Source organism: Ctenopharyngodon idella, chromosome 19, assembly GCF_019924925.1.
Source record: "Ctenopharyngodon idella isolate HZGC_01 chromosome 19, HZGC01, whole genome shotgun sequence".
NCBI lineage: Eukaryota > Metazoa > Chordata > Actinopteri > Cypriniformes > Xenocyprididae > Ctenopharyngodon > Ctenopharyngodon idella.
The window spans coordinates 20,101,756-20,127,216 of record NC_067238.1 but is presented as its reverse complement, the minus strand read 5'-3'; the positions used below and the strand labels follow the sequence as shown (position 1 = coordinate 20,127,216).

The 25,461-nt window shown below is 34.0% G+C and overlaps 2 protein-coding genes across 3 annotated transcripts in view; both read right to left on the bottom strand.

Moving 5' to 3' along the window:
• The window catches only part of LOC127500836 (antigen peptide transporter 2-like), a 66,682-nt gene that overhangs the window by 29,149 nt on the left and 12,072 nt on the right, over window positions 1-25,461 (bottom strand). The window lies entirely within an intron of this gene.
• Window positions 3,067-23,192, bottom strand: LOC127500840 (H-2 class I histocompatibility antigen, Q9 alpha chain-like). Of its 2 annotated transcripts, none has more exons than XM_051872386.1 (8): window positions 23,028-23,192; window positions 20,397-20,657; window positions 7,712-7,987; window positions 6,631-6,924; window positions 6,399-6,497; window positions 6,277-6,294; window positions 3,874-3,942; window positions 3,067-3,779 (listed from the first exon to the last, which is right to left on the bottom strand). In XM_051872386.1, the coding sequence occupies exons 1-7, from the start codon at window positions 23,074-23,076 to the stop codon at window positions 3,884-3,886; spliced, it is 1,056 nt and encodes a 351-aa protein (XP_051728346.1). In that variant the 5' UTR covers window positions 23,077-23,192; the 3' UTR covers window positions 3,067-3,779; window positions 3,874-3,883. The 2 variants fall into 2 exon arrangements, with proteins under 2 accessions (XP_051728346.1, XP_051728347.1); XM_051872387.1 differs by having other exon boundaries at window positions 3,067-3,742.

Here is a 25,461-nt window from a genome sequence, read left to right as displayed (position 1 = left end):
CATTGTTATATAACCTATTTATTTTAAGTCATTTAAAGACTGTTGTTTGCTAAGGTCTATTTTTATAACCACAAAAAAAAAAAAAAAAAAGGTATTGAGTTTGTGGAGGGGGTTGGGGGGCACAACAGTTCTGCTTAGGGCACCCATTTGGCCAGCAGCAGCCCTGCCAGCTAATGCTTGACCAATCATATTACTGGGTCAGCAGTTGCTAGGTAGAATACAGTGAAGCAGGTTGTGTGAGGTGTTTGTGGCCGTCTGACTAATCACTAATACGACTAAATGAAATGTATAGTTCTGTGAGGTAGCAAAATGAATTAGAACCACCAGTCACTGGATTTTATGACAAATTATGTAGGCCTAAAATTAGTAAGAACTCATAGAACTGCTCTTCTAGGTGCCAGTTTGTCAGGAAAAATGTGTCATTCCATCATCCAGGGTGCCCATTGTTCATCTTTCACCAATACTGACCTGTAACACAGAATACTAGCGCACATACACAGTTCCAAGGACACATAGCTTCTCCAAGGTTGAAGTTGGCTGAACTTCCTCAAAACATAAGTTGTAGGCTACTTTTCTCTCTGTGAGAGGCAAAGCCATCATTATTCTCTAGTGTTTGAAGATTAAAAGGAAAATAAATGCTTTAACATAAGGTGAAGTCATTCAAATAATTTAATATTGAGAAGGATAAAATGTTGATTAATAACTTGATTATAAATCACTCAAAAGATATATATTGAAGCGGCAGTGGATTCCAGAATCTAACCCTTCATGGTATTTTATGGTTTAGTACATTCAAAAAAATTACACACAGCACCGTTAAGTTAATGGTTCTCTGATATCAGTAAATTGTCACATTACATGCAGCTAAACATAATTTAATAATTTTTAGTGTTTCATTTTGATTGTTCTTATTAAAATTATTTATTTTAAATTTTTTAGGATTTGAATAACTTTTCATTAAATTCACAAATCCCAGTTTGGGAAACCCTTATGTAATGTAATATTTAATGCATTTCATGTTGTTTATAACAAAGGAATATATTTTCTTTCTCTGTATTTTTAAATCAATACAAGATTATATTCAAATCAATGTGAAATGAGTTGGGTCAAATGTAATCTAAAACGAAGTAGTCTTAGATTATATTACCTTAAATGTGTAATGCAATTGATTATGTTACTAACTACAATTTTTGTCATTCAATTTGTAAGTAATCTACCCAGCACTGGCAACAGGACACATGCATGAACTAATGTAACTAGCAAATATACATCACTGCATTGACAACTACACAGTTACTGACTTTTCAATAAGCCAAAAGCATCATGAAGCATATTATCAATGTTTCTTGGTCTTCTCCCCAACTGAACACTAGGCTCTACTCTTCAGCACAATGGTAACCTCCCAAAACTCAGACTTAAAGGGTTAGTTCACCCAAAAATGAAAATTCTGTCATTTATTACTCACCCTCATGCCGTTCCACACCCGTAAGACCTTCGTTCATCTTCGGAACACAAATTAAGATATTTTAGTTGAAATCCGATGGCTCAGTGAGGCCTTCATAGGGAGCAATGACATTTCCTCTCTCAAGATCCATTAATGTACTAAAAACATGTTTAAATCAGTTCATGTGAGTACAGTGGTTCAATATTAATATTATAAAGCGACAAGAATATTTTTGATGTGCCAAAAAAAAAAAAAAATAACGGCTTATATAGTGATGGCCGATTTCAAAACACTACTTCAGGAAGCTTCGGAGCGTTATGAATCAGCGTATCGAATCAGCGGTTCGGAGCGCCAAAGTCACGTGATTTCAGCAGTGTGGCGGTTTGACACGCGATCTGAATCATGATTCGACACGCTGATTCATAATCCTCCGAAGCTTCCTGAAGCAGTATTTTGAAATCGGCCATCACTATATAAGTTATTTTGTTTTTTTGGCGCACCAAAAATATTCTCGTTGCTTTATAATATTAATATTGAACCACTGTACTCACATGAACTGATTTAAATATGTTTTTAGTACCTTTATGGATCTTGAGAGAGGAAATGTCATTGCTGGCTATGGAGGCCTCACTGAGCCATCGGATTTAAACAAAAATATCTTAATTTGTGTTCCGAAGATTAACGAAGGTCTTACAGGTGTGGAACGCCATAAGGGTGAGTAATAAATGACATTATTTTCATTTTTGGGTGAACTAACCCTTTAACAGAAATCCCATAAAATAATAGAACATTAAACACTAACATATCTCTCAAGATCTCAGCAGAGGATGATTAAACGGTTTCACAAACAGCATTACCAATTTACCATCACTTGTTACAAACCAGTTTGCCTTTATTTCTTTCATACATATACAAAAGTTCTTATCAAGAAACAAAGTTTTAGTTTAATGTCTTATTAAAAAAGAATAGTTTTGTTAGTGATGTTAGTTTGATTTAGTTGGGCACTTGACCCTTGACATTTTAACAATGTATTTTCTCTGGTTTCTGTTGCTGTTTGTATAAGCAGGCAAGGAAAGCCAAGAGAAAATTAAATCAGGTAATGTTGATGTATTGATGATGATGTGATGTGGTCAAATTCACTGATAGCATTCAGTGTTCTGATCCATCTTATTACATGGGTGAAGATGTGTCATTAATTTCACATTATTGATTATAGTAGTGTGTTTATGAAATGCACAATTACAACAGCCAGAGTAAAACATAAGTTAAAAAAGTTATGTCAGTAAGAACTTTTGTACATGTATGAAAGAAACAAAGCCAAACAATGCGGTTTGTGGAATTGTTTAATCACCCTCTTCTGAGATGAGATTTAATGTATTTTTCATTTGCAGTTGATTTCCTCTAAGGCTGTAGAAAACTATAGAAAAACAGTGTTGAGCTCATTTCCAAATACACATGAGCACTTGATTTATTTCCAGTGTGCAGTACAAATGATTGGAAGGAAACATGATTTGCTTTTACTTTGCCTCAGCCTAATGCAAAAGTGGATTTTTAGAGCTCCTCCTTGCAACTCAAGTGATCACAGGCTATCAACCAGAGATACATCTAAACAAGAACAAAGACACTGTCACTATATTTTATTCAATTTAGAATTTACATTTAAAAAAACATTCAATCTCAACATAAAGAAACCCTTGAGGAAATTATTACATTTATCCCTTAAAATACCTTTCAGTAAAAAAACAAAAAACAAACAAACAATGGTAATATGAAAATAAAGTGATGCATAAAGGCTATTTAAATGATAATGAAAAGCAATTGCATTTATTAAAAGGGAAAAAAGAATATAGAGTGAAAAGGGTCTGTGGAAAGGTAATTTTTCATAGCTAAAGCTTCAGATTTATGCAGCAGCACTAAAAGATTCACCAGTTAAACAATATTAAAATCATTTAGTTTCATTATTGAAACCAATAATTCTGCTGTACTACAACACCTACTTTAAAAGAGATTGAGAATAATTTTGTTATAATGAATTAAGACATTATGGCTCCTATTAGGAAGGGCATAGTGAAATAATATCTCTATTATTTAATCACTATTAGATTACAGGTTTTGTTATGATTTTAACAGTGTTCAATAGGCTGGTAAACAATAGAAATGATCAGAAATAAACCAAAGACAGAGCATCTGTAATGAATTTGTGGAAGAATAATTATGATGAAGATTTAAACATTCCACATTCCTTATCCTCATTTTAGAACTCCTTTGTGCCAAGACAGACATTTTTCATTTAATTATCTGTCAGAGGAAAGATACAGTTATAAGACACAGAGACCTACAAAAATAAACAGTACACAAGTTAGTACAAACAGCGATATACAATCTCTTCCACAAATTAGAAAAAGTGTGCTAGAGTCAAATCCACTTACCCAAATTCAACTACTTGGAAGTTACTTGTGACAGCTGTTGGTCTGAATTTTCAGAATCAGAATCTTTGGCTAAAAGACAAAAGGAGTAACATGTCTTCCTTTTAAACAAATAGTTTCTCAAGAGATCAAAATGCAAACAGTCTATGGCCATGTTTACACTTGGCATTAACATGGAAACATGTATCCAGATGTTGACCACATATATTGAAAAGATATATGTGTAAATGTGCTTGTGATTTGAATGTTATCTGATCTGCATGTCCTGGCCCTGAGGCCCCGTTTACACTAGTGCGTTTTCATTTTAAAACCATAGACTGTAAAAAATATGGACGTAGTGTCCGTGACATCACCCGTTGATTTCTGAAGAGTATTTTTGAAGTGAAAATGAGGCCGCTGCCATCTTAGCAGCGCATCATCGCGCGTTACTCCAGGATAACTGAAAATGGGCAAAGAGGCGGGACGTTGGAACTGAGGTGCTGAAACCACGTCCGCCTAGCTTGACGTGATTATGTTAGCAGGCAAAGAAGCTATCTATCTATCTTAGATACTATCTAAAATATTAATATTCTAATGATATAACTTATCTTTATTAGTTAATAAAGATAAGTTATATCATTTGAAAGTTCTAAAGGTTTACGGTCAATCTACGGTGTCTTTTTTACGATATAGATGCTCCAGCACCAGTAATTGTAATTTGTGTCGGGTGTGCAAATGACAACACGCAAAATCAAACGGGACTTCGTACCTTCATAATGAAATAACGATCGCGAGATGAATCCAATCCGTGGCACTTGAGTAAAATGTCCATGAGTGTCCATTGAAAAACAAAAAAACAGTACTTTTTGTCCACAAAAGTGTTAAATTGTCCATTGTTTGCATCACATTTCTTCTGAACGATCTGCTCTCCATCATCGTTCTTCAAAAAAATTATGCAACCTGAACAGCGTTTATGTTGTAAAACTGGATATGATTGTATATATCTCACATACAAATGAGCCCGCGTCAAAAGTATAATTTTTCAAAATGCAGCAGTTCTTGTTATAATATCCAAGCAGTGCTGTCGGAGTTTTATATTCTCCTGCCATTGTCATTGTAGTAAACCTCACAAACAAAACTTTAAGCCAATGCCACGATCCAACAACGTGTGTTCTGTTTATCTTCTGCATGCGTGCACATCTGTCTCAAGTCTCGACCATTAACGCAGCAAGCCATATTCTTTTATAATTGTATAAAATAATCCCGAAAAAAAACCACAAACACAGCAGAGATGCCAAATTCAGTGGCTGGAATTAACTGAGCTGACAGACAGCAGGCAATCCACCTTTCACTCAAGTGGCCACGCCCTTAATTATGCAGAACTTGAAGGCTGAATTTAAACGGATGAGTTAAAAAAAAATTCACCCCCGTCAGAGTTGTCATGAAGGGTAAAATTAGCAGTATAGACCAAAACCACAATTTGTACCAGCTGTAAACATGTTTTTTTCTGCTGTAAAGTTGGCCATTTTAACATTGAGATTCTGCTCTCTTTTGGAGCCTGTCCCTAGCGGCCAGTTGATGAATTGCAGATTAAGTAACTTCCGTATTGGCTTTAAGAGAAACTGGGGGAGGTTGCCGCTTGTTTAAAAAGTTTTGCTACGGTTACGCCTGTCATTTACACTACACCGGCGTTTACAAAACTTGAAAACGGAGAGTTTTGAAAACGCTGCAGAGCCCGTTTTATTTTGAAAACGCTGGGGTTGCGTTTCAGTATAAACGGACCAAAACAGAGACTTCAGAAAACGATGGCATGGCTGCATACATTCGCTCTGCGTATCCTGGACGACCGTGTAAACTATAACATGGAGACTGAACTGCGATCTTTCCTGGCTTTGTCGTCATTTTTAGCAGCCATTGTGCAGTTAAACTCTGCATTTTTTAAATACTTTTTAAAACGCCGTTTTAAAACAAAAACGCACTAGTGTAAACGGGGCCTAAATGCAACCTAGCTATCATATATGTATCTGCAGGTCGACGTCACACAAAACCCCACCCACTATCATAATGCCTCTCTCCAAAAAAAATTTTCCATCTTCTTTTTTTGTTTTCATTTAATGAGACATGAAATACTCATCCCCATAACTAAAGAGAGTTTTAAAAGAAACCCTAGCATTTCACAGGGAAGATGACTTTGCACTGGCACCAGTTTTCTTTTACAGACTTGATTTACAGTAAAGGTTGCATGGAAAACAGAGATCTGATTAGTTATCCAGATACAGAAGCCACTTGATGTGGACACATCTAAATGCAATGTGTCCTGATTGGCTGATTACACAATCTGCTCGATCATAACATGTTGTTTGCATGTTAATGCCAAGTTTAAAAGTGGTCTACCTTAGGTTAATTCATAAGACATGCAATACTTACTGCTTGCCTTCCCATAGCCTGCAGAGAAACAGAATTTTATTAATATTGTTATAACAGGTACCACTTAGCTATCAATTATAAAGGTTTTCAATTTAGGTTCCCTTGAAAAAATAAGTACTTACCATTGGACCTCTTCCACAAAACGAGTCCAACTATGGCAGCAAGGACAGCAGCAACAGCCACCAGGCAGCCCACAACTATTGCAATGGTATTGTCAGAACCTGCAATCAAATAGTAGAACTAAACTTGACAAATGATTTAAACATTAAACAAATGAGTCTGGAAATACACATAGTGCTCCACTATTCTTGTTTTCATGCTACACTTTTTTTTATTCATCTTATACACACATACCTGGGTTGGACCGGATATCTTTCACAGTGACAACGATGTCCTGCGCTGCTCCCACATGCTGAACCACACATCTGTAGGCCTCTTTGTTGTTCTTCCACTCCTCAGGATTCAGGGTGATGGTTTTCTGGAAGGTTCCATCTATGTTTGGCAAAGTTGTACCAACCGCAACATCCTCATAATGGTCCTCTTTGTTTTTCTGCCAGGTCATCATTATGTTGCTCGGGTAAAAACCTGTAGCTTGACATAAAACTGGAGAGGAGGGGTCCTTCTGAAGAAGAAACACCTCAGGTGCATCTACAGAAAAGGTTTGGGTGAGGGCAACAATGAGGATGGGAAAGATTAACACAGAGATAAAATTTCAAATATGAAAATTATTTTCCTGATAACTATTATATGAAACAAATAGTGACAAATAATTAGTCAGTCTAATTCTTTTGTAAAACAAATTAAATAAACGTCTGTAATTGCAAATGAGCATTGTTACAAAATCTTATAGAAATTAAACATTTTAGGAAATCTAACTGTAAGTTTTTATCAGTCAAACAAAGTTGTGCTTACATAGTACTGGGCTGATACAATGAAGACCAAAAAAACACTTTTGAGGACATTTTAGTGGAAATTGCTTTGCTTTAACAGTAATGCTTACAGTAGCAGTTTAATAGTAAATATACTAGTAATATTTTTGTCAATAGCCTAGATAAAAACTGTGAAACAAAAAATGTGTGTAAAAATCACTATCACCACATTCCACTTTCCACTAGTTTGAAAGATGTTTCATGCACAATCTTCTAGTTAACATATTTTTTTGTCATTGTCCGTTGTTGTAGTCTGATAAATAGCTTTATCATAGCGTAAAAAATAATTAATAAAGTTAGAACTATGTATGGCAATTTCATATCCTGTTCTCCTTTCATTTAAAAAAAAAAAAAAATCAAGAGAACTTCTTTTTTGAACTTTTATACAGTGAGTAAATGAGATGCATGTATTATCAAATGTTTGGAATGATATTTGTTTCAGTGCATGCTAAGTAAAAAAAAGTCACTCAAAAGGCAGTGACTATCAAAGCAACCAATATTTCTACCTTTTCTCTCCAGAGTGTCCTTGCCATAACCCACATACTTCTTCAGCCACTCAATGCATTCATTCTCCAGATATGTTTTCTGATATTCATTTCCAGCTTTATCGTCATCCCATTTCTTCTTGGTAATAACAGCTTGAGCATTAGGAGCAGTCCAGGTGAGAGTGCTCTTATCAAAGCTGATGAAGTCGTCTCCATCATAACCATACTGCCAGTATCCTCGAGTGCTGCCATCATCATCCAGCTGACAGCCATACATGAACTGGAATGAGTGAACTCCTGAACAGAGAAAACACATCACAATTATCATGCATGCTTTCGTCTAATATACATACAATGCTTGTAGACTGAACAGATTTTGTTCTAATCTATAGATAAATAGACAAATATGATTATAATATAAACATATATATTATAGTATATAGTACTATATATTATAGTATATAGTACTATATATATATATATATATAGACAAGAAATTTGTATCTGTTTTGAAATCACAGCATCAGTAACATCTGTCGGTTTGTCAGTTTATTTATATAGCACCATATAAATACAACATGAGTTGTCCAAGGTGCTTTACAGTAAAGAGAGTTAACTAGTTAACTGAGGTTCGGGAGCGGGGCCACACCTCAAACAATCGCCTGACTCCTCAAAACCTTCTTATATCAGGCCACCCTTTACAGTACTGTGTCTTATTCTCTTGAACCATTCTTTCTTCTCCACACTCACAAACACACATCCTTTCATTCCAACATCCATTCTTCTACCCTTCCTCCAGCCCTGATATTTCTCAAACAGTTAACTCTTTAGTCCAGATACCTTATCCAGTGCCCCAAGGGATTTAGCCACAGCTAAATGCTAAGGTGTTGCTATGCGGTTGCTAGGGCATTCTGGGTGGTTCCCAGGGTGTTGCTATGCGATTGCTAGGGTACTCAGGGTAGTTGCTAATGTGTTGCTATGCAGTTGCTAAGGTATTCTGGGTGGTTGTTAGGGTCTTACTATGCAGTTACCAGGGTGCTTGGGGTGGTTGCTAGGTTGTTGCTAGTATGTATTATCACATTGCTAGTGTGTTTCAGATACCATGCTAGTTGAGAGACAGATAGATAGATAGATAGATTAGAAATATTAGATTAGAAACATCATTCCCCCTAAGTTTTTAAAATCAATTGTAGACTCTGTTGGGCCGGGATTTATTGTCTTTTGTCAATAAATGTCTCTTTACTGGCTCTGTCCCTGCTGCCCTTAAGGTGGCCACTGTCACTCCATTACTCAAGAAGCCTTCACTAGATCCTTCTGTTCTGAACAACTTTCATCCTATTTCTGCATTACCTTTTATCTCGAAGGTGTTGGAAAAAATTGTGTTTGACCAACTTCAGTTTTTTCTTAATTGCAATAGTATTTCTGAAACATTTCAATCTGGTTTTAAGTCTGCTCACAGTACTGAATCTGCCCTTTTGAGAGTGTTAAATGACATTTATCTATCTACAGACAATGGCGACTCTGTGGTTCTCGTGCTTTTAGATCTATCAGCAGCTTTCGACACTGTTGACCACTCTACTCTGATATCTAGGTTAGAGTCTTATGTGGGGCTAAAAGGAATCATCCTTAAAGGGAACCCCTGGTATTAAGACTTGTATGGCTTAATATAATGTAAATGATGTCTCTTACTGAAATATGTAGTAGAAAACCCTTGAAAGATTTACATTATTTTAAAAATCCATGACATATTTGGAACGATTTGGACAATGGGCGGCGCCATTTTGTGCGTTCTATGTCAATGACGTCAAATGGTTGCACTCTATCAGCTACTGACACTACTCTGCCACCGCAACACAACTCGGAATATAATATACGATGCCACATTGTGCAGCTTTTGGTTGTAATTTCCAGTCGAAGGGCAACAAGAGAAGAGATGTAAGTCTTCACTACTTTCCTATAGTTATATCTAGCGATAAGAGGAGAAAAGAATGGGAAGTTGTGAAGAATGTGGACGAATAAAACTTCCTAAAGATCCACATTTTTGTTCTCTTCACAAGCCCTGGTGCCTTTGATGCTTTTAGAAGACCACAGCTGAAAGAGCTTACAGTTGTCGATGGATATAAGTGTATGCTTTAACCAAATGCCGCGCCTGTCGTGGAGACTGACGAAGGTAAGCCTATAACACATTTCGACTGAGACAGACTGCCTCAAAGCTCGCGTGCGCTGTGATGCACGAGATATCTGTGACTGCAGTAGCATCTTCTCAGCATGTTTAACTGTGTGTATGCATTCAGGTGATCAGACGATTTTAACACGTCAATCATACAACAGTATTTTGAATAGCCACAGAGGCATTGCAAGTCTTCGATGTTTTCATCCTCACTAATTTTATTATATTCTGAGTTGTGTTGCGGTAAAAATAGCAGCAGGGTAGCGTCAGTAGCTGACAGAGTGCAACCATTTGACATAGAACGCACAAAATGGCGCCACCCATTGTCCAAATCGGTCCAAATATGTCATGGATTTTTTAAATAACGTAAATCTTTCATGGGTTTTCTACTAGATATTTCAGCAAGAGACATCATTTACGTTATATTAAGCCATACAAGTCTTAATACCGGGGTTCCCTTTAAAGAACAAGAAAAACATGTATTTTCATTGATGTATTTGTGTATCTACAGCTGAGTTTGTTATCAAATCAACAGAGAACACATTTGTAGTTTTGTTGTTAGTATTTATCTTTGATCAGTGCATTAATAGAAAAAACTGCAGAGCTTCATTATACAGTGAATACTGAACTGTTTTGCCAACATAAGAGTGTGTTTAGTTTGCTGTGTTAATGGTTTTGAGAGCAAATACATTCATTTGGAGAAATGTGTCAAATTGATTAAGAAAAACTACAACCTATTCATTTAGTTTTGTATAAATTGGGGTCAGACCCTGTTTTAACTGTGTTTTAGTTGTGTTGATTGTATATCTTTTCCTTTATTTCTTCCTTCTGAACCTCTCTACAGCACTTTGGTCTGGCTGTTTTATAAGTGATATATAAACTGAACTTGAACTTGAAATGAGTGTGGTATTTAAATGGTAGTGTTTCCCAAATGAAACAAAAGAGCTGTTAGTTTTGAGTGATGTGTCTAATGTAGAGAACTGTGTTTAAAGTTTTGCAAAACGTTTGATTTACAATTGCAAACTGAGTGTAAAGCACATAATGTGCTTGTAGTTTTGCAGACTTGGTCTGAAGATTCGGTATAGTGAATGGTTTCACTGATTGGGCCTCAAGTACCACTTTTAGTTTGTAAGAAATATGGAAAAACTGTAAAATAGCATTTAAATGCCATTAAAATTCATGAAATTATCGAAATCTAATAGGCGTTGATCTTGTCACTGTGAGTCTATCAGTGTGTTTGTTTGTAAAACCACTATGGAATGTCCCCACAATTCACAAAAACAAACGTTTGTGTGCGTGTTTACATTTGAATTTTTTGACAGTTGGAGTTTCAGTTGGAGTTTGATTTCTGTCAATGTAATTCTGTGGAACTTTTGTGAGTTTTATCATCAGCTGTGGGAAAACTGTTATATCCTGTCCTAACTACACGCGATGCGATAAGATTCCAGCGACAAGCAATTTTGACTGTCCACACTAGACGCAACAATGAGAAGCGAGAAAATCAATCAAAAACCACAGCCAATCAGAAGAGAGTGTGGGCGGGCTCTCTTGACAAGAGCACAGCAGACACAATAAAATGGGCAAGTACATAGTAAAATTCATAAATATTACACCATTTAAACATGATTTAAAGTACATACGGAGTGACTGAACCAATCTTTGTCATAGAATACACTTGTTTATTCGCATTGAGTTGACTTGTGCCCATTTATTTATTTTCAAGATCTGAGGTGAATTAGCCAGTGTTGTTTTCATTACAGCTTAAAAGCTGGGAACACAGAATGATATTCAAACTCACATTAGACACTTTTAACATTAAATAAAGCACATAAACAGTACCTGATATTATCATTGCCATACTTTGTGTTGCTGTTCCAGCCGCGACCGCACAGAGAAATAGAAAATAGAATCATCACGTGTCGCCGTCGCGGCTGGTTAGGGCAAAAACTCCGATTGACATGGAAAAGATAGTTATCGTGTGTCGTGGCGTCGCGTCAGGTTAGGACACCATGTTAGTCTGATCAATTAGAAAAGATATAGTCAATAAAATTAATAATCTTAATAATTAATAAAGAAGGATGGAGGGCTGATGAAGGAGGGAGCTTCATTAAGTTTTGTTTGGTTGTTTTTCATTACTATTACGGTTGAAGAGGGAAAAAGTGGAATGATTTAATTTAATAAGGGTTAAAGAGTTTAAATTCCCTCCTTAAAATTTTGGAGGTTTTTTTTTTTTTAAAGAATGAAATTATTTTAATAAAAATGTTTAATTCAGAGAAATGTATTAATCTTACTTATAATTTATTATGTTTTTCTTCCTCGTTGAAAATAAAAGAATGAAATTATTTCAATATAAATATTTAATTTAGAGAAATGTATTAATCTTAGGTTATTGATTATATAACCCCCAAAGAAAGATGGCGGAGAGAAGAAAGAGGGAAGTTGAGCTTTGTTTAATTATTATTATTATTGCTGTTATTATTATTTTTGTTTATGTTTTATTCATTTTGTATGTTTATGATTGTACGATTATGTTTTTTTCTTAGTTAATTTTTTTTCTACCTCTCTTTCCAAGTTTTCTCTCCTTTTCTTTTTTGTTGTTTTGTAAAAATGTTTTAAGGGGAGGAAAGAGAAATTATTCTTACAGTTGAAAAACACTAAATGTCAGGAGAGTAAATGCATTGGGAATTATAGACCCCTTTGTCCAAAATCAAAAGAAATTTTGGACAATATTAGGCAAACTTGTGAAGGACGCCACAGCTGGAAGTCTATTGATAAGAGTGAATGTGTCATTTTTTGTTTATTTGAGATTGTGATTATGAGGGAGGAAAACGAGGTGAAAGAGTTTAATGTTTCCCTTCATGATGATATAAATATTATTAAGGGGGGGAAATAAATAAATAAATAAATAAATGGGAGGACTTAAAATAATAACTGTAAATACAAACGGTTTAAACAATCCAATAAAAAGAAAGAGGTACTTCAGAAACTTAAGAGAGATGAAGGGGAAATTATTTTTCTGCAAGAAACACATTTAAATAAAGAAGAAGATAAAAAATTATTAAAGTTGTCTGGAGCTCAAGTATTCGCATCATCATTTGCATCAGCAAAATGAGGAGAAATATTGATTAAGGGATATTTGAATTTTAAAAGTGAATTTAGTAAAATAGATCCGGAGGGAAGATATGTATTAGTGAGCAGAGAATTAGAAGGACGAAAAGTAACTTTAATTAATGTATAAAACCCACCTGGGGAAAACAATTTTTTAAAATTATTTTATTGTTGTTAGTAATGGAAGTTAAAGGAATAATGATTATGGCAGGAGATTTAAATTTGGTGATGGAAGAAGAATTAGATACTCAGAGTACAAGAAAACACAAATCAGTAAAAGGGGCAGATGTGGATTGACAGATGTGTGGCGTTTCATCCACAGATTCAGGAGTTTACATATTACTCTGAAGCTCATAATATTTATTCCAGATTAGATTATATATTTATGTTCAAAAATGATGTGCTAAGGGTAAAGAGCTGTGAAATTTGACCAATAACTGTAGCAGATCATGCAGTGATAATGGAAATGGATCTTGGGAATAAACAAGGAACTTCAATATGGAGGTTTAATAATTCTCTTCTTAGGGATAATATTTTTAAAGATAAAATAATACACTGTTTTAGAAATTATATAGAGTAATAATAATGGAGAAGAGACAGCAGTGATATTGTGGGAGGATGCTAAAGCCACAATGAGACGGGAAATAATAGCAGATGATCATGAAAAATAGAGAAGTTCAACTTAGAAAATAAATTAAAAAGTTTACAAGAAAAGTAAGAAGGTTCATGAAGAGTTAAAGAAGTCCTTAGATAAAACAGCAATTGCAGATATTGAGAAGAACTTAATGTATATGATAATAGTGCAAAATCTCTAGGAGTCTAGCATTTAAATAAAAAAAACAAAACAAAAAGAAAAGAAAAAATCTGCAATAATGAGTAAAGGGATGAAGGATTAGTTGAAAGAAAGGGAAAGTTAGAAATAGTTTCGTGTTTTAGAGATTATTACCCGTCTCTTTAGAAACCAGATCCTGAATGTTTGGATTCAGTAAAATTAAAAATTATTTGAATTCTTTGAATCTTCCTACAATTACAAGTCAACAAAATAAAGTGTTGACCTCTCCAATAACAAAAGAAGAGATTTTAAGAGATATTAAAACAAGTAAAACAGAAAAATGTCCCGGTAGTGATGGATTTACAAATGAATTTTATAAAGAATTGAATAAATTGTTGTCCCCAATATTGTGTGAGGATTTTAACTGGATTAGAACAGGATGAGTGACGGACATGAACTCATCTATTATAACCGTAATATTACAGGAAGGGAAAGACCCTAAACAATGTTCATCTATAGACCTGTATCCTCGTTAAATAGATCAGAAGTTCTTCACATCAATAATCGCTACTAGACTTGCTGATATAATACCAACAATACTGAACTCAGATCAGACAGGATTTGTGAAAAATCGGGTATTATTTGATAATGTACGAAGAACACTAAATCTTATTGATTATGCGACTAAAACTAAGAAGCAAATGTTAATGATGACATTAGATGCTGAAAAAGCTTTCGATGGGGTCTCATGGCACTTCATCTTTGAAACTTGTGAAGCATAAGGTTTATTAAATTAGTTAAAAAAAATATATAATCAACCGAATGTAAGACTGAGAGCCAATGGAGTTCATTCAGAGAATTTAGCATTAATGAGGAGGACAAGACAAGAGGATCCCTTAATTATCACCTCAAATATTTGCTTTATGTATCGAGCCCTCGGCGCAGAGTATACGAGTGATTTCTTTAATAAAAGATCTTAGTCATTTCAAAAAGTGGCATATTATTTTTAGAAAATGTATCTGTGATGAGGGGAAACCAAGAGCAAAACTAAAGGTTTTACAAAATAGTAAAGAAATGTGGGGTTATCATTGACAAATCTGGAGTATTATTATTACGCAGCCCAGATTGAGCCAATTTTGAGCTGGATGCGAGCGGATAATATATCAAAGTGGAAATGTATGGAAACTGGGTCACGTGATGCAATTAGTACATTAATATTTTGTGGAAGAAAGAAAAAGGTGAATACTAGTTATTATTGTACAAGTGAAACTTTTAAATGTTGGAGAAGAATTTGCAAAGTGATGAATATTAGTGATCATGAGATGATTTGTTTGAGAGAAATAGCAAGAGATCCAGATTTAAACCAAACACTTTTGATGATGTATTGAAGGTTTGGGCTGGAAAAGGACTTGAGATTCTGTCAAATTTATGGAGACAATGAGATGGAGACGTTTGAGAGCCTACGGGGAAATATGTATCGTCTAGGACATTATTTTACAAATATCTTTAAATAAGAAGTTATTTAAAGGATGAGATTAAAATAAAAACTTTAGATGATATTCACCCTCTGTTGTGTTTTATGATTAAAGTTAGTAAAATTAATAGAGTAGATAACTTGATAGGACGAATAAATAATATATTCAAAGAAATTAAGCGTACGGGTTTATATAATATTAAAACAAAATGGGAAATTGAATTAGATAATAAAATAACAGAAGGAGATTGGAAACAAAGTTTAAAAGAACATTTAAGAACTACGCAATCTCCATATTGGCAAGAATATGCTTGGAAAATCAATATGCGATATTTTATAACACCAGAAATATCTTCCAAATATAATCATTTATTTTCAGGATGTTGGAGAAGCTGCGGTGAACTTAAAGCTCATTACACTCATATATTTTATACTTGTAAAATAATAAAACAGTTTTGGACAGAAGTAATTCAGGTAATATAATAAGAAATCAAATATAATAAAGGTACAGGTATAGGACATATGCTACTGAGTGAAGATGAGTTATATTTATCTATAATACTGAGAATTACAGCTTTTAAAACAATAACACGATTTTGGAGAAGGAAGAATCTCCAGTTTTAAATGATTGTTTGATTTACTTTCTAAAGTCGCTCCATGGAGAGGATAACATGAAATTAAGAGCAAAAGTTTACATTTTGAAAAGATTTGGGCACCTCTAAAATCAAAGTATATACTATAAAATAAAGGAATCATATATTAATTACCTCTTTATATAACCCTGCCTCCCTTTCAACTTATTTTATTTATTTAATATTATTATTAATTGGTTTTAAATAATATTATTTTAATTACTTATTAGGAATTAGGTGTCATTATAAGAGTTTGATATGAATATGTGAATGTTTAATTTTTGTGTGTATTTCTTGTATTTTTTATTTTCTTTTTTTTCCTCTTATTTTTGTATGTAAAAGTGTTTAATTGTGTACGTATTGGTTATTGTTCTAATTATTATTTATTTGTTTATTTTTATTTATTTATTATTTATTTTTTATGTGTTGGTGATGGTATTATCACAAAAGATAAAAAAGTGAAAGGAAGAGAATGAAGAAGGAAAAATGAGGAATAACTATCGGTAAAAAATATTATGTCTTTAAAAGAAATGTTCGTTTGTATAACTGTATTAAATGTGCTTGAACTGAAAGACATAATAAAGTATATAAAAAAATAATAATCTTAAATAGGATATCACACTTATTAAGACTCTTCTCACTGTTGAAGAGTGATTTTACCGCAGTAACAGAGTAAATCAGCAGCACTCGATCGACTCCTGGAGGATCTTCATCCTTTTATCTTTTCAAGAGAGACACAAAAATAACTGTAACGGCCTCTATATTAATTAATCTATTATTAATGATATTTTATTTAATCATATGTATTTTAGTAAAATAATTGTATAAATAAGTATAATCAATTATTATTAATGTATATTTTATTAACTCATCTGGGTTAAATTAATTTGTTGTGGTTTCTGCTCAAAAGATCGAGAGCGTTTTAGAAACTGGTTTTGCTCAGCGAGAAACACTGATCACAATCATTAAGAGCTTCAGGATGGAATAATAATATTAAATAATTCAGCTTCTTACTGAAAATGACATTGTGTGTTAGTTTCCTGTACAAATAGTTGTACAACATGAGCACACACACACACACAGAGTTACTGATCTTCACAGAGGATCAGCTGATGAACGCACAGTAACCATGGAAACATGTTGTGCTGCTGTAGCAGTTCAGTGATCTGCATCAGCAAAGTCTCTTTCAGGAAAGTCATTTCACTCGGCGGCCATCTTTGAAACGCTCTCAGCAGCTGTTTCAGTCATGTGAGTGCAGCGCCTCTCTCTTTGAATGGGGAAACATCAAATCCTCCAAAGCTGTTCACCAAGATTACGATTAAACTTCATATTTGAAATCACCAATGAAATCTGACAACAACTGTCTCATCAGTTTTGTTTCTAAACACTCAAATCATGACAAAAAAAAACTGCATTTTTCAGGCTGGAGCAGCCGATGCACATGTGCAGTCATAAACACTGACTGTTTCTATAGCAACCGGAGCTTCTAACGGCAGCTGCAGTGACGCGATGACTTTAGCAACTGCTGATTGGCTCTTTTACTTAGAAGGCGGGACTTATTCTGCCATATTGAGCTTTGCACTTTCTTCCAATCATAGTAATACGAGTGAACGTCTTTATATATCTAGTGTTTGGCATCAGTGTTTTGGGAACAGTGGCGTCTGTTCTCACTAGAGCCTTGAGCACACAATAGGGACCTGTGAGTCTCATGTGACGTCTGAACTAAATGCCATTCAAACATCATGACAGTTTGTCATTCATTTATGAGCTGTTCATCTCCTGTGAGTCTGGTGTCTGTCTGTCTCTCTGTGTCTCTGAGGTTCTGTTTGTGTTCTGTCGAGCTCATTCTCCTGCACTCAGACACAATGAAAACCTTGTTGAGACCAGCTTAGACCTGCATGAATTCAAATGCTGGATCTGTTTGTTTATGTAGGTTAGTGCTGGTCTAGCTGCTGGATCTGCTGGTTAAGGCAGTTCACAGGTCTGGTGGGATTTTCAGTAACAGCGTCTAAAACAACATATGAGTGAGACGATCGCTGCTGCTCATCTGTCCTGCTCTGATTCACTGCAGTGCTCGTCTGGACTCTGATCTAAACCTAGTGCTCTGACTCCCAGTCTACATCTGCAGCATCCTAAATGAAACAGAACCTCATAAGTGACTGATCTGGAACGCACTATATAGGCAGCAACACATGCATCATAAAAACAGCTCTGCTCAAGTGTGTAAACTCACAATTGATTCAGTTTGTCATTAGCATATTGACAAATGTGATAGTCTAATAAACATAAATATGCATACACACAAATATTGGGTAACATAATCCGTTTTTAATTCTATGAATCTATTTTGTTTTAAAATTTTCAGAATTACATGGATTGTTTCAATGAGGATTTTGCAATGCATTATGGGATTGTATTCTCCGTGAAAGACACGTGATTCTGCCTTAGAATTTGTCCAAAAGATGGTATCTTATAAGGTAACATAAATATTCTTTTGAGAGTGAGGAATTGATGACAAAACTTTCATTTTTGGGTGAACTAACTGTTTAAGTTTAGGATTTAAGGGTAGGGTATAGAAAATATCATTAGCTCAGTATAAAATCAATAGAATCCAATGGAAAGTCTACACTGTGATAGACACAAACGTAATACACGGCTGTCAGCGCTGTGAATGATTGACCTGATGCTGTGGAGGATGACAGACAGCTGTCAGTGCTGTCAATAACAACTGATCAACCTTCATTTTGCTTCTTTAAAAAGAGCAAAGCAGCCCTCATTTCAGCCCTGACGTCTGATCCTGAGCTTCAGCAGTGGCTGAAACAACCACAGAAGAACAACCTTATTCTGAGGAACCACGACACAGAGACGGAGACACAATATAAAACATGATTGTAAATGTGTTGTTGATGTTGTAAAGCTCCTGTGATTCATATAAAATAGATTGTTTGAACAATCAATCATGATTTCATTCAGCAGGATATCCTGTCACATCACTTCAGCTTATCTAAACCATCGCTGCTAAAACATTTTTACTTTTTCTCCTCTGTCTCTAAAACAGAACTGGTTTCTTTTCTTACAAAAAAGAACCGAATGATTTATGACATTTGGTGCAGTCAGTTTGAGACTCATCTACTCACATGGGGTTCAGCAGATCAAACTGCATGTATATGTTTGTATACTTCTGATGTGCAGAAGACAGGCTAAAACATTTGTGGGGAAAAGCGAGATGTTTCTTGAATGACAGAAAAATGAATGAGCAGCATTTTATCTAGAGTCCATCTGCACTGAGTTTTTTCAGTATTGAACTGAAGATGTGAGGAACTGTGTGTAAGTACAATTATGAAATAATTGTGCATAATTGAACAGTACAGAGGTTAAGTTCATATCACCACATGCAGAAGCACACAAGCTATCTTGAGTTTTTATCTTTCTGAGAAAGCAATACAGAAATAAAACAGTAATGGCCTAATTAATTTATTATTTTTATATATATATATATATATATAATTAAATTATATTTTAATTAATTATAAATTATTTTAATGTAGTATTTATATGTTTTTTTATTTACATAATTTATTTACATTATTTGTTATTTATTTACATTTGTTTGCTCTGGTTTCTGCTCAGTAGGACGAGAGATTTTCAGAAATCATTAAGAAGAACGTCAGGATGGAGCAATAATTTTAATTTATTCAGATTCCTACTGCAAATTACATTGTATGTTAGTTTACTGTATTGTTGTACAGTATGTGCACATACACACAGTTATTGTGATCTTCACAGAAGATCAGCTGATGATCGTACAGTAACTATGGAAATGTTCTGCTGTCGTAACAGTTCAGTGTTACACTTCTGCGTCAGGCGTATTTGATGTTTTAACCCTCATTGCAGTGGAAACGGTGGGGTCTGTTCTCACTATGTTACACACATGATAGTGTGTACTTTTAATTATGTGTATAGTGGCAAATACTATTTGCACCTCAGTGAATAAACACTCTGTATTATATTCATCTTAGGATGTCACATTTTGGTAAACAAAAATATAATCAGGAACTACTGTTTAATTCATGTTATTCTTCATGTGTCTGTGTATCAGCTTACTGAATTAACCTACATACAGATTTAATATATAATGGAAATTATGCTACAAAATGAAACAGACTGTAATGTGGTTCTGTAAAGAGGATTTGTGTCTATAAAAGGATCTGGGCTGATGATAATGTATTATCATTAATAGCATTTTTATGTTTCTTACATAAAATTGCTTTTAATTTATTGACCTTGTTTATAAGCATTCATGAATCAATAAGATTTGTGACTATGATCAATGTTTATACTTAAATGTTTTCAAATACTATTCTATTTTCATAGAAAAAGTTAACTTCCTTTCTTTTAAATAAATAAAATGCTACACATTAAAGCCCAAAGTATACTTTAATTTATTTTGCATCTTAGGTGTCCAAATACGTTTTTGGGCAATTGTTTGTGTTGTGTGATGCAGTATTTCAATACTGTATTCAGTTTTTTTGTGTTTATGATGATCATACCTGTTGAGTGGTTGAACCGTTCTTTTGCGACTTGGATGTTGTTTCTGAAGTTCTGGTGAGTTCCAGTTGCAGTCTGTGTCTCTCCGTCCCAGTAATCTGCTCCTTCTTTCTGTCTCATCCACTCTGTCTTCGGCACAACTCTCTTTATGTTGCTGTCAAAGTACATAAACTGCCCTTCATCGACCAGACCAACAATAGTGAATTCTGGGAAGTCAATGTCTCCAGACACAGCAGTGTAGAAGTATTTCAGAGAGTGTGTTCCTGTGGACAACCAACCAAACAAAAATAAATAAATAAATAAAATAAAATGTACTTACTACCTGAAATAAGAGATCCTCGTGTTTATCTTTTCTGAGATTTAAGGTAAGCGGGGCACAAACTAACGCGGGGTTAGTTGTAACACACATGGTTTAAATACTTCCACACATGCTAGCATGATGAGACTTATATTTACTAGTTGCCATATCGACAATATATAGAGAAAAAATTGCGCAAAAATCCAGAAATCTTTGGGAGATATCATTTAACATTTATTTAACAATAGCAAAAGTAAATTTCTTCTTAAGTTAATATTTATTCTATACTTTTTTTGTGTTCATTTAAAAATTAGACAAATCTGATATTATTTAATCTTCAGTCTATTTAGCAGTTTAGATAGTTCTTTAATGCTTCACTAACTAGCAGAAGACACTAACCAGGTTTCAATTCCAGTTGCACAGATAGGGTTCATTGCAACACTGCCTTACAATGTGCCCCGCTATTAGAACATTAGTTACCAATATAATTGGAATAATCAACTTTTATGAATTTCTGTTGATAAACCATGGGGGAAAAAGGTGAATAAAGTCTGAGAGGAAGAACCTGAACATTTTGAAAATATTATTTCAAGAAATGTTCAGCATTTGTATTAGCTTGTCTATTTATCTCCTGTTCTGTGAGAGCTGTGAGTGGAGGGAGAGGAGTGTTTTGTTCAGCTCTGTGTTTTTCTGAATGTGTTTCTTCATGTGTTTGCCTGTATTGTTTTGACCTATGCTGTATAGCTGTGTTCTGCAGTGTGTTCATTGTTAAAATTGTTTAATTTTGAATTTCTAAAAAAATGCTATTATTTTATATGAAAATAATTATAATTGTCCTTTATTGACAAAATATTTTAGTTTGTCGTGTATATTTTTTATTAGATCAGATGACATTTTAAGCTGTCTTATGGTCGTTACAATGTGCCCCACCTATGGGGCATGTTGTCACATTTCACTTCCTTTCTTTCGGGGAAAATAAAGAAAAAAGTATACACTGTATTAATGAAACAAAGCCACATATTTGTACCAGACATGTGTGAAATTAATGGGGGAACAAAAAGAAACACTCTGAACCCTAAGTAGATTTAGGCCTACACAAACTGAGAAAATCAAAAAGCATTAAGTTGTGCCCCGCTCTCCCCTACCGTGTTCACATGGTTATCAAGAAAAAACAAAAAATAAAGACAAAAAATCTGGCCTTCAGACTGCAAATACAACAAAGATGAAACAAGCATTTGCACGAATTAACTGCACATTACAATTTAACTGCAGTGAAACAAAAACAAATCCTTCAGATAGGCCTATAACAAATAAAATGGATCATGCGTCAATAAAGACAACAAGAGCATGTGCTATATAATAACCATCAACACCCAAGCAAAGAATGATGATTGATGGTCCTTTATGAACATGAATTTGAAAAACTATTTAAATATCTAAGTCAAAATTTGAGTAATATTGTTATTAATATAAAACATGGCAGTCTAAAAATGGTATTTTAGAGCTCATTGATGGCATTGGATTAGCTGGGTAACCTTGTAGGGCCATCTAGTGGTCAATAAAGGTATAAATAATTTGCCTTGTAATGTGACCAAATATGACTGTAATGTGACAACCGTAATCGTTTTATTCGATTTGTCAATTTATTGCATATTCAGTTATTCAACAATCGATGTCTTTTTTTACATATCCTTTCAAAAACTTTCACAGAAAGGTGATCTTTCACAGAATTTTGTTCTTTTGAGTTTCTAAACACTAATTAGACTATTTAATGATTATACATTTGTCATTAATTGGAAAATCAACCATTATAAACATTAATTAATCTTCAAGTTAAGAGAAAAGAACTAAGAAAGCATTTGCGTCATTAGTATCCGGGCAGAAAAATCTCTTTCAGGTCACAAATGAAACTGACCCGCTATAGGCTACCACATGACATAGGCGACTCAAGAAGTGAAAAAGGTATGTAAAAGGGAAAATAATCCATATTTTTAGACTTTAAAAATATTATGTAAAACAACAAACACTTAAATAACAATTTATAAATTATTCCACTGAGTTCGTATTCTAGTTCTCTTTCATGTTTTGGAATATTCTCTTATATATATATATATATATATATATACACACACACACACATATATATATATATATATATTTTTTTTTTTTTTTTTTTTTTTTTTTTTTAATTGCTCAGACGCCAAATGAGAGTAGGCTACTCTTTTTCAGTAATTTGTAAAATGCAGAATGTGATAGCTTGAAAATTTTAATGCTACATAGTAGTGGATCTGTATACTGCAGATTTAAATAGTCAACGTTAAAACCATCTACTCACCAGCATAGGCGAGATGAACTCCGAGGAGCAAGAGGATCACGGTCCGCATGTTTGATTTTGGCTAAAAAAAAAATTTCACAACTGTGCCTGAAAATATGTCTCACACGCACCAGCACCAGCCTGGGATCTGGTGAAACGACTCTGCGCGAACGACTTAATAGGGTTGCAAATCCAGCCAATAGATTTTCAGAACAATTGGAACGTCATCAGTCACTGTGTTGTATTTCATAGATTGGGTTGAATTCAGAAAGTAAAAGCAAAATGAAGTCATTATTATAGACAACGGACATATAGCATAAGACAATTTCATCAAACCCCTATTTTAAAATTCAACAATGACCTGCGAGGCAAGCAAATGTACTTAATGGAATTAATGTTTATAGCCACCACTAAATATGCTTGTACAAGTATACCCTTATTCTAGATCATATGTTTGTCAAGGTAAAGTAAAAAAAAATTACAGGGCAATGCAATAGGACCATAATACCTAAGCAACAGTCTCATATCAGTGAAGACTAGGGTCTAGGTTAACTATAAACCCGCTATAGTCCAGCTATGAGTAACACTTCTAATAAAATAACCAAAAATAACTTTGAATTTGGTTACATGTTGTTTTTGCCAAAGAAACTTGCATCATGTGAGCAAAGTCAACAGTGATTACGTGTTTGGTTTCATTTGGTCTATTAAATTTTCACTGACAGCCCAAGTTTTGCCTTGTTTTAGCCAAAGAAATTAGGGCTGTGTTTGGACGGCTATTAGACATCTTTTAAATGCAAAAATGCTTGCTGGGGTCTTATAGCATTCTAGCTTGGTTTGTTTTGTTGAGGTGTTGAATAAATCAGCCAAATAGATACCAAGAGTTAAGGCCAGAGTCATTAATCAGGAAGGCTGTAATGAGAGTAATGAGAGTAATGAGAGAGAGACAGCGGGAAAAGACACAATACAAACACAAGATCATGTAACAGTTGTGGTCTTGTTGAGGAGTGCAGCGATGGTCCGATGATTAAGAATCTAATTAGAAATGAGCCACTGATCTCTTCTGTCATGAGTAAGACACATATTGTCATCATATCCCAAGACATCATATCCATGCTCAACTCATGTTTAGACTGTTTGTGCATGTAACATGTAATATCTGGTATCAGCTGAAGGTGCATAAAATCAAACAGAAACATTTCAAAATAGCACACATCTATTTAAAATTTCAATCTCAATAAAATTTTGATCATGAAGTGTCAATCATGTATTTCAATATATCAAGTATCTTTATTTAGAGATTAGGTTTATTTGCTCAAAATGTCAGTTTTTAGAATAGTTAGTAGTGCTGGGTAATCTCAATCACATACATAGTAACAGTGTGATCCATATTAAAATAAAATAGGTACAAAAAAAAGAAATACAATTTTGTATTTAGATTTGATTTTGATTGATCCCTTTCTTTTCCATATGGCTGCTGCATCAAGCTTTTAGGTGAGACTGGACAAAATAGTTACAAACTAACAACAGCGTAAGCAATTAATTTAAAGAAGACATAAACATAAGAAGTAAAAAGTTCCAACAAAGAAGAAAAGAAGAAACAAGAACAGAGATGTAGGTGTGGAAGAGCAACAGTAAAAAAGCAGAGTAAGCATTTTGTATGAAGGAAGTATCAGGTGCTTATGGAGGAATTGTATAATGTCTCTTCTTGAAAAAAAATTTCAAATATCAGATATGTATTTAAGATTTGCCACTTTGTAGTGGAGTGGAAATATTGCATATCTAACTAAAGTTTTGTACCAATCACTAAAACAAAGTGATTAGAAAGTCCTTTCAATGACTGATGCTGGAGACACAAGCTATGTGTACTTAAATATTAAAGAATTAGATTATTAACAAGTACATTAGAGTTTCAAAACAGTTATTGCAGCAATTTACAACTGTAAATTATGAACAAATTTACAAACACATTATCTGCAAATGTTTGTGACAAAGCAGCTCTTGAGCCACAGTTTCAAATCCATCATCTTGGAAGTCTAAAATCTACAAAATTGATGAACATCTCATATATATGGATGAAGTGCTGCATTTATGCAAAAGAAAAGTATTGTTCACTCTTAAGAATAAAGGTTACAAAAGGTTTTTGCAGTGATGCCATAGAAGAATATTTTGTGGTTCCCAAAAGAACCTTTCAGTTCTAACATTTGTGTGAAGTGTGAAGAACATTAATAATCTAAAGAACCCTTTTCAACTATAAAGAACCTTTTGTGCAATGAAAAATTAAATGGATGTTACATGTTCATCAATACCAATTACGAACCTTTACTTTTAAGAGTGTACTGTGAATACTAAAGAAAACTCCTTTTTGTTTTCAAATAAAACAAAGTTTTACTAAGAGCCACATGTAAACATTCTCCAGTGTGAAATAACACCTTTTTTGTACAAATTCTTAATGTTG

What these genes read in the sequence shown, in the direction of transcription:
- LOC127500840 (XM_051872386.1), bottom strand. Translation starts at nt 23,076, where the DNA reads ATGCGGACCGTGATCCTCTTGCTCCTCGGAGTTCATCTCGCCTATGCT. An exon ending in AGTTCATCTCGCCTATGCTG is followed by an intron (nt 20,658 to 23,027) that starts GTGAGTAGATGG and finishes GGTTGTCCACAG; the next exon opens with GAACACACTCTCTGAAATAC. An exon ending in AGATATCCGGTCCAACCCAG is followed by an intron (nt 6,498 to 6,630) that starts GTATGTGTGTAT and finishes ATTTGATTGCAG; the next exon opens with GTTCTGACAATACCATTGCA.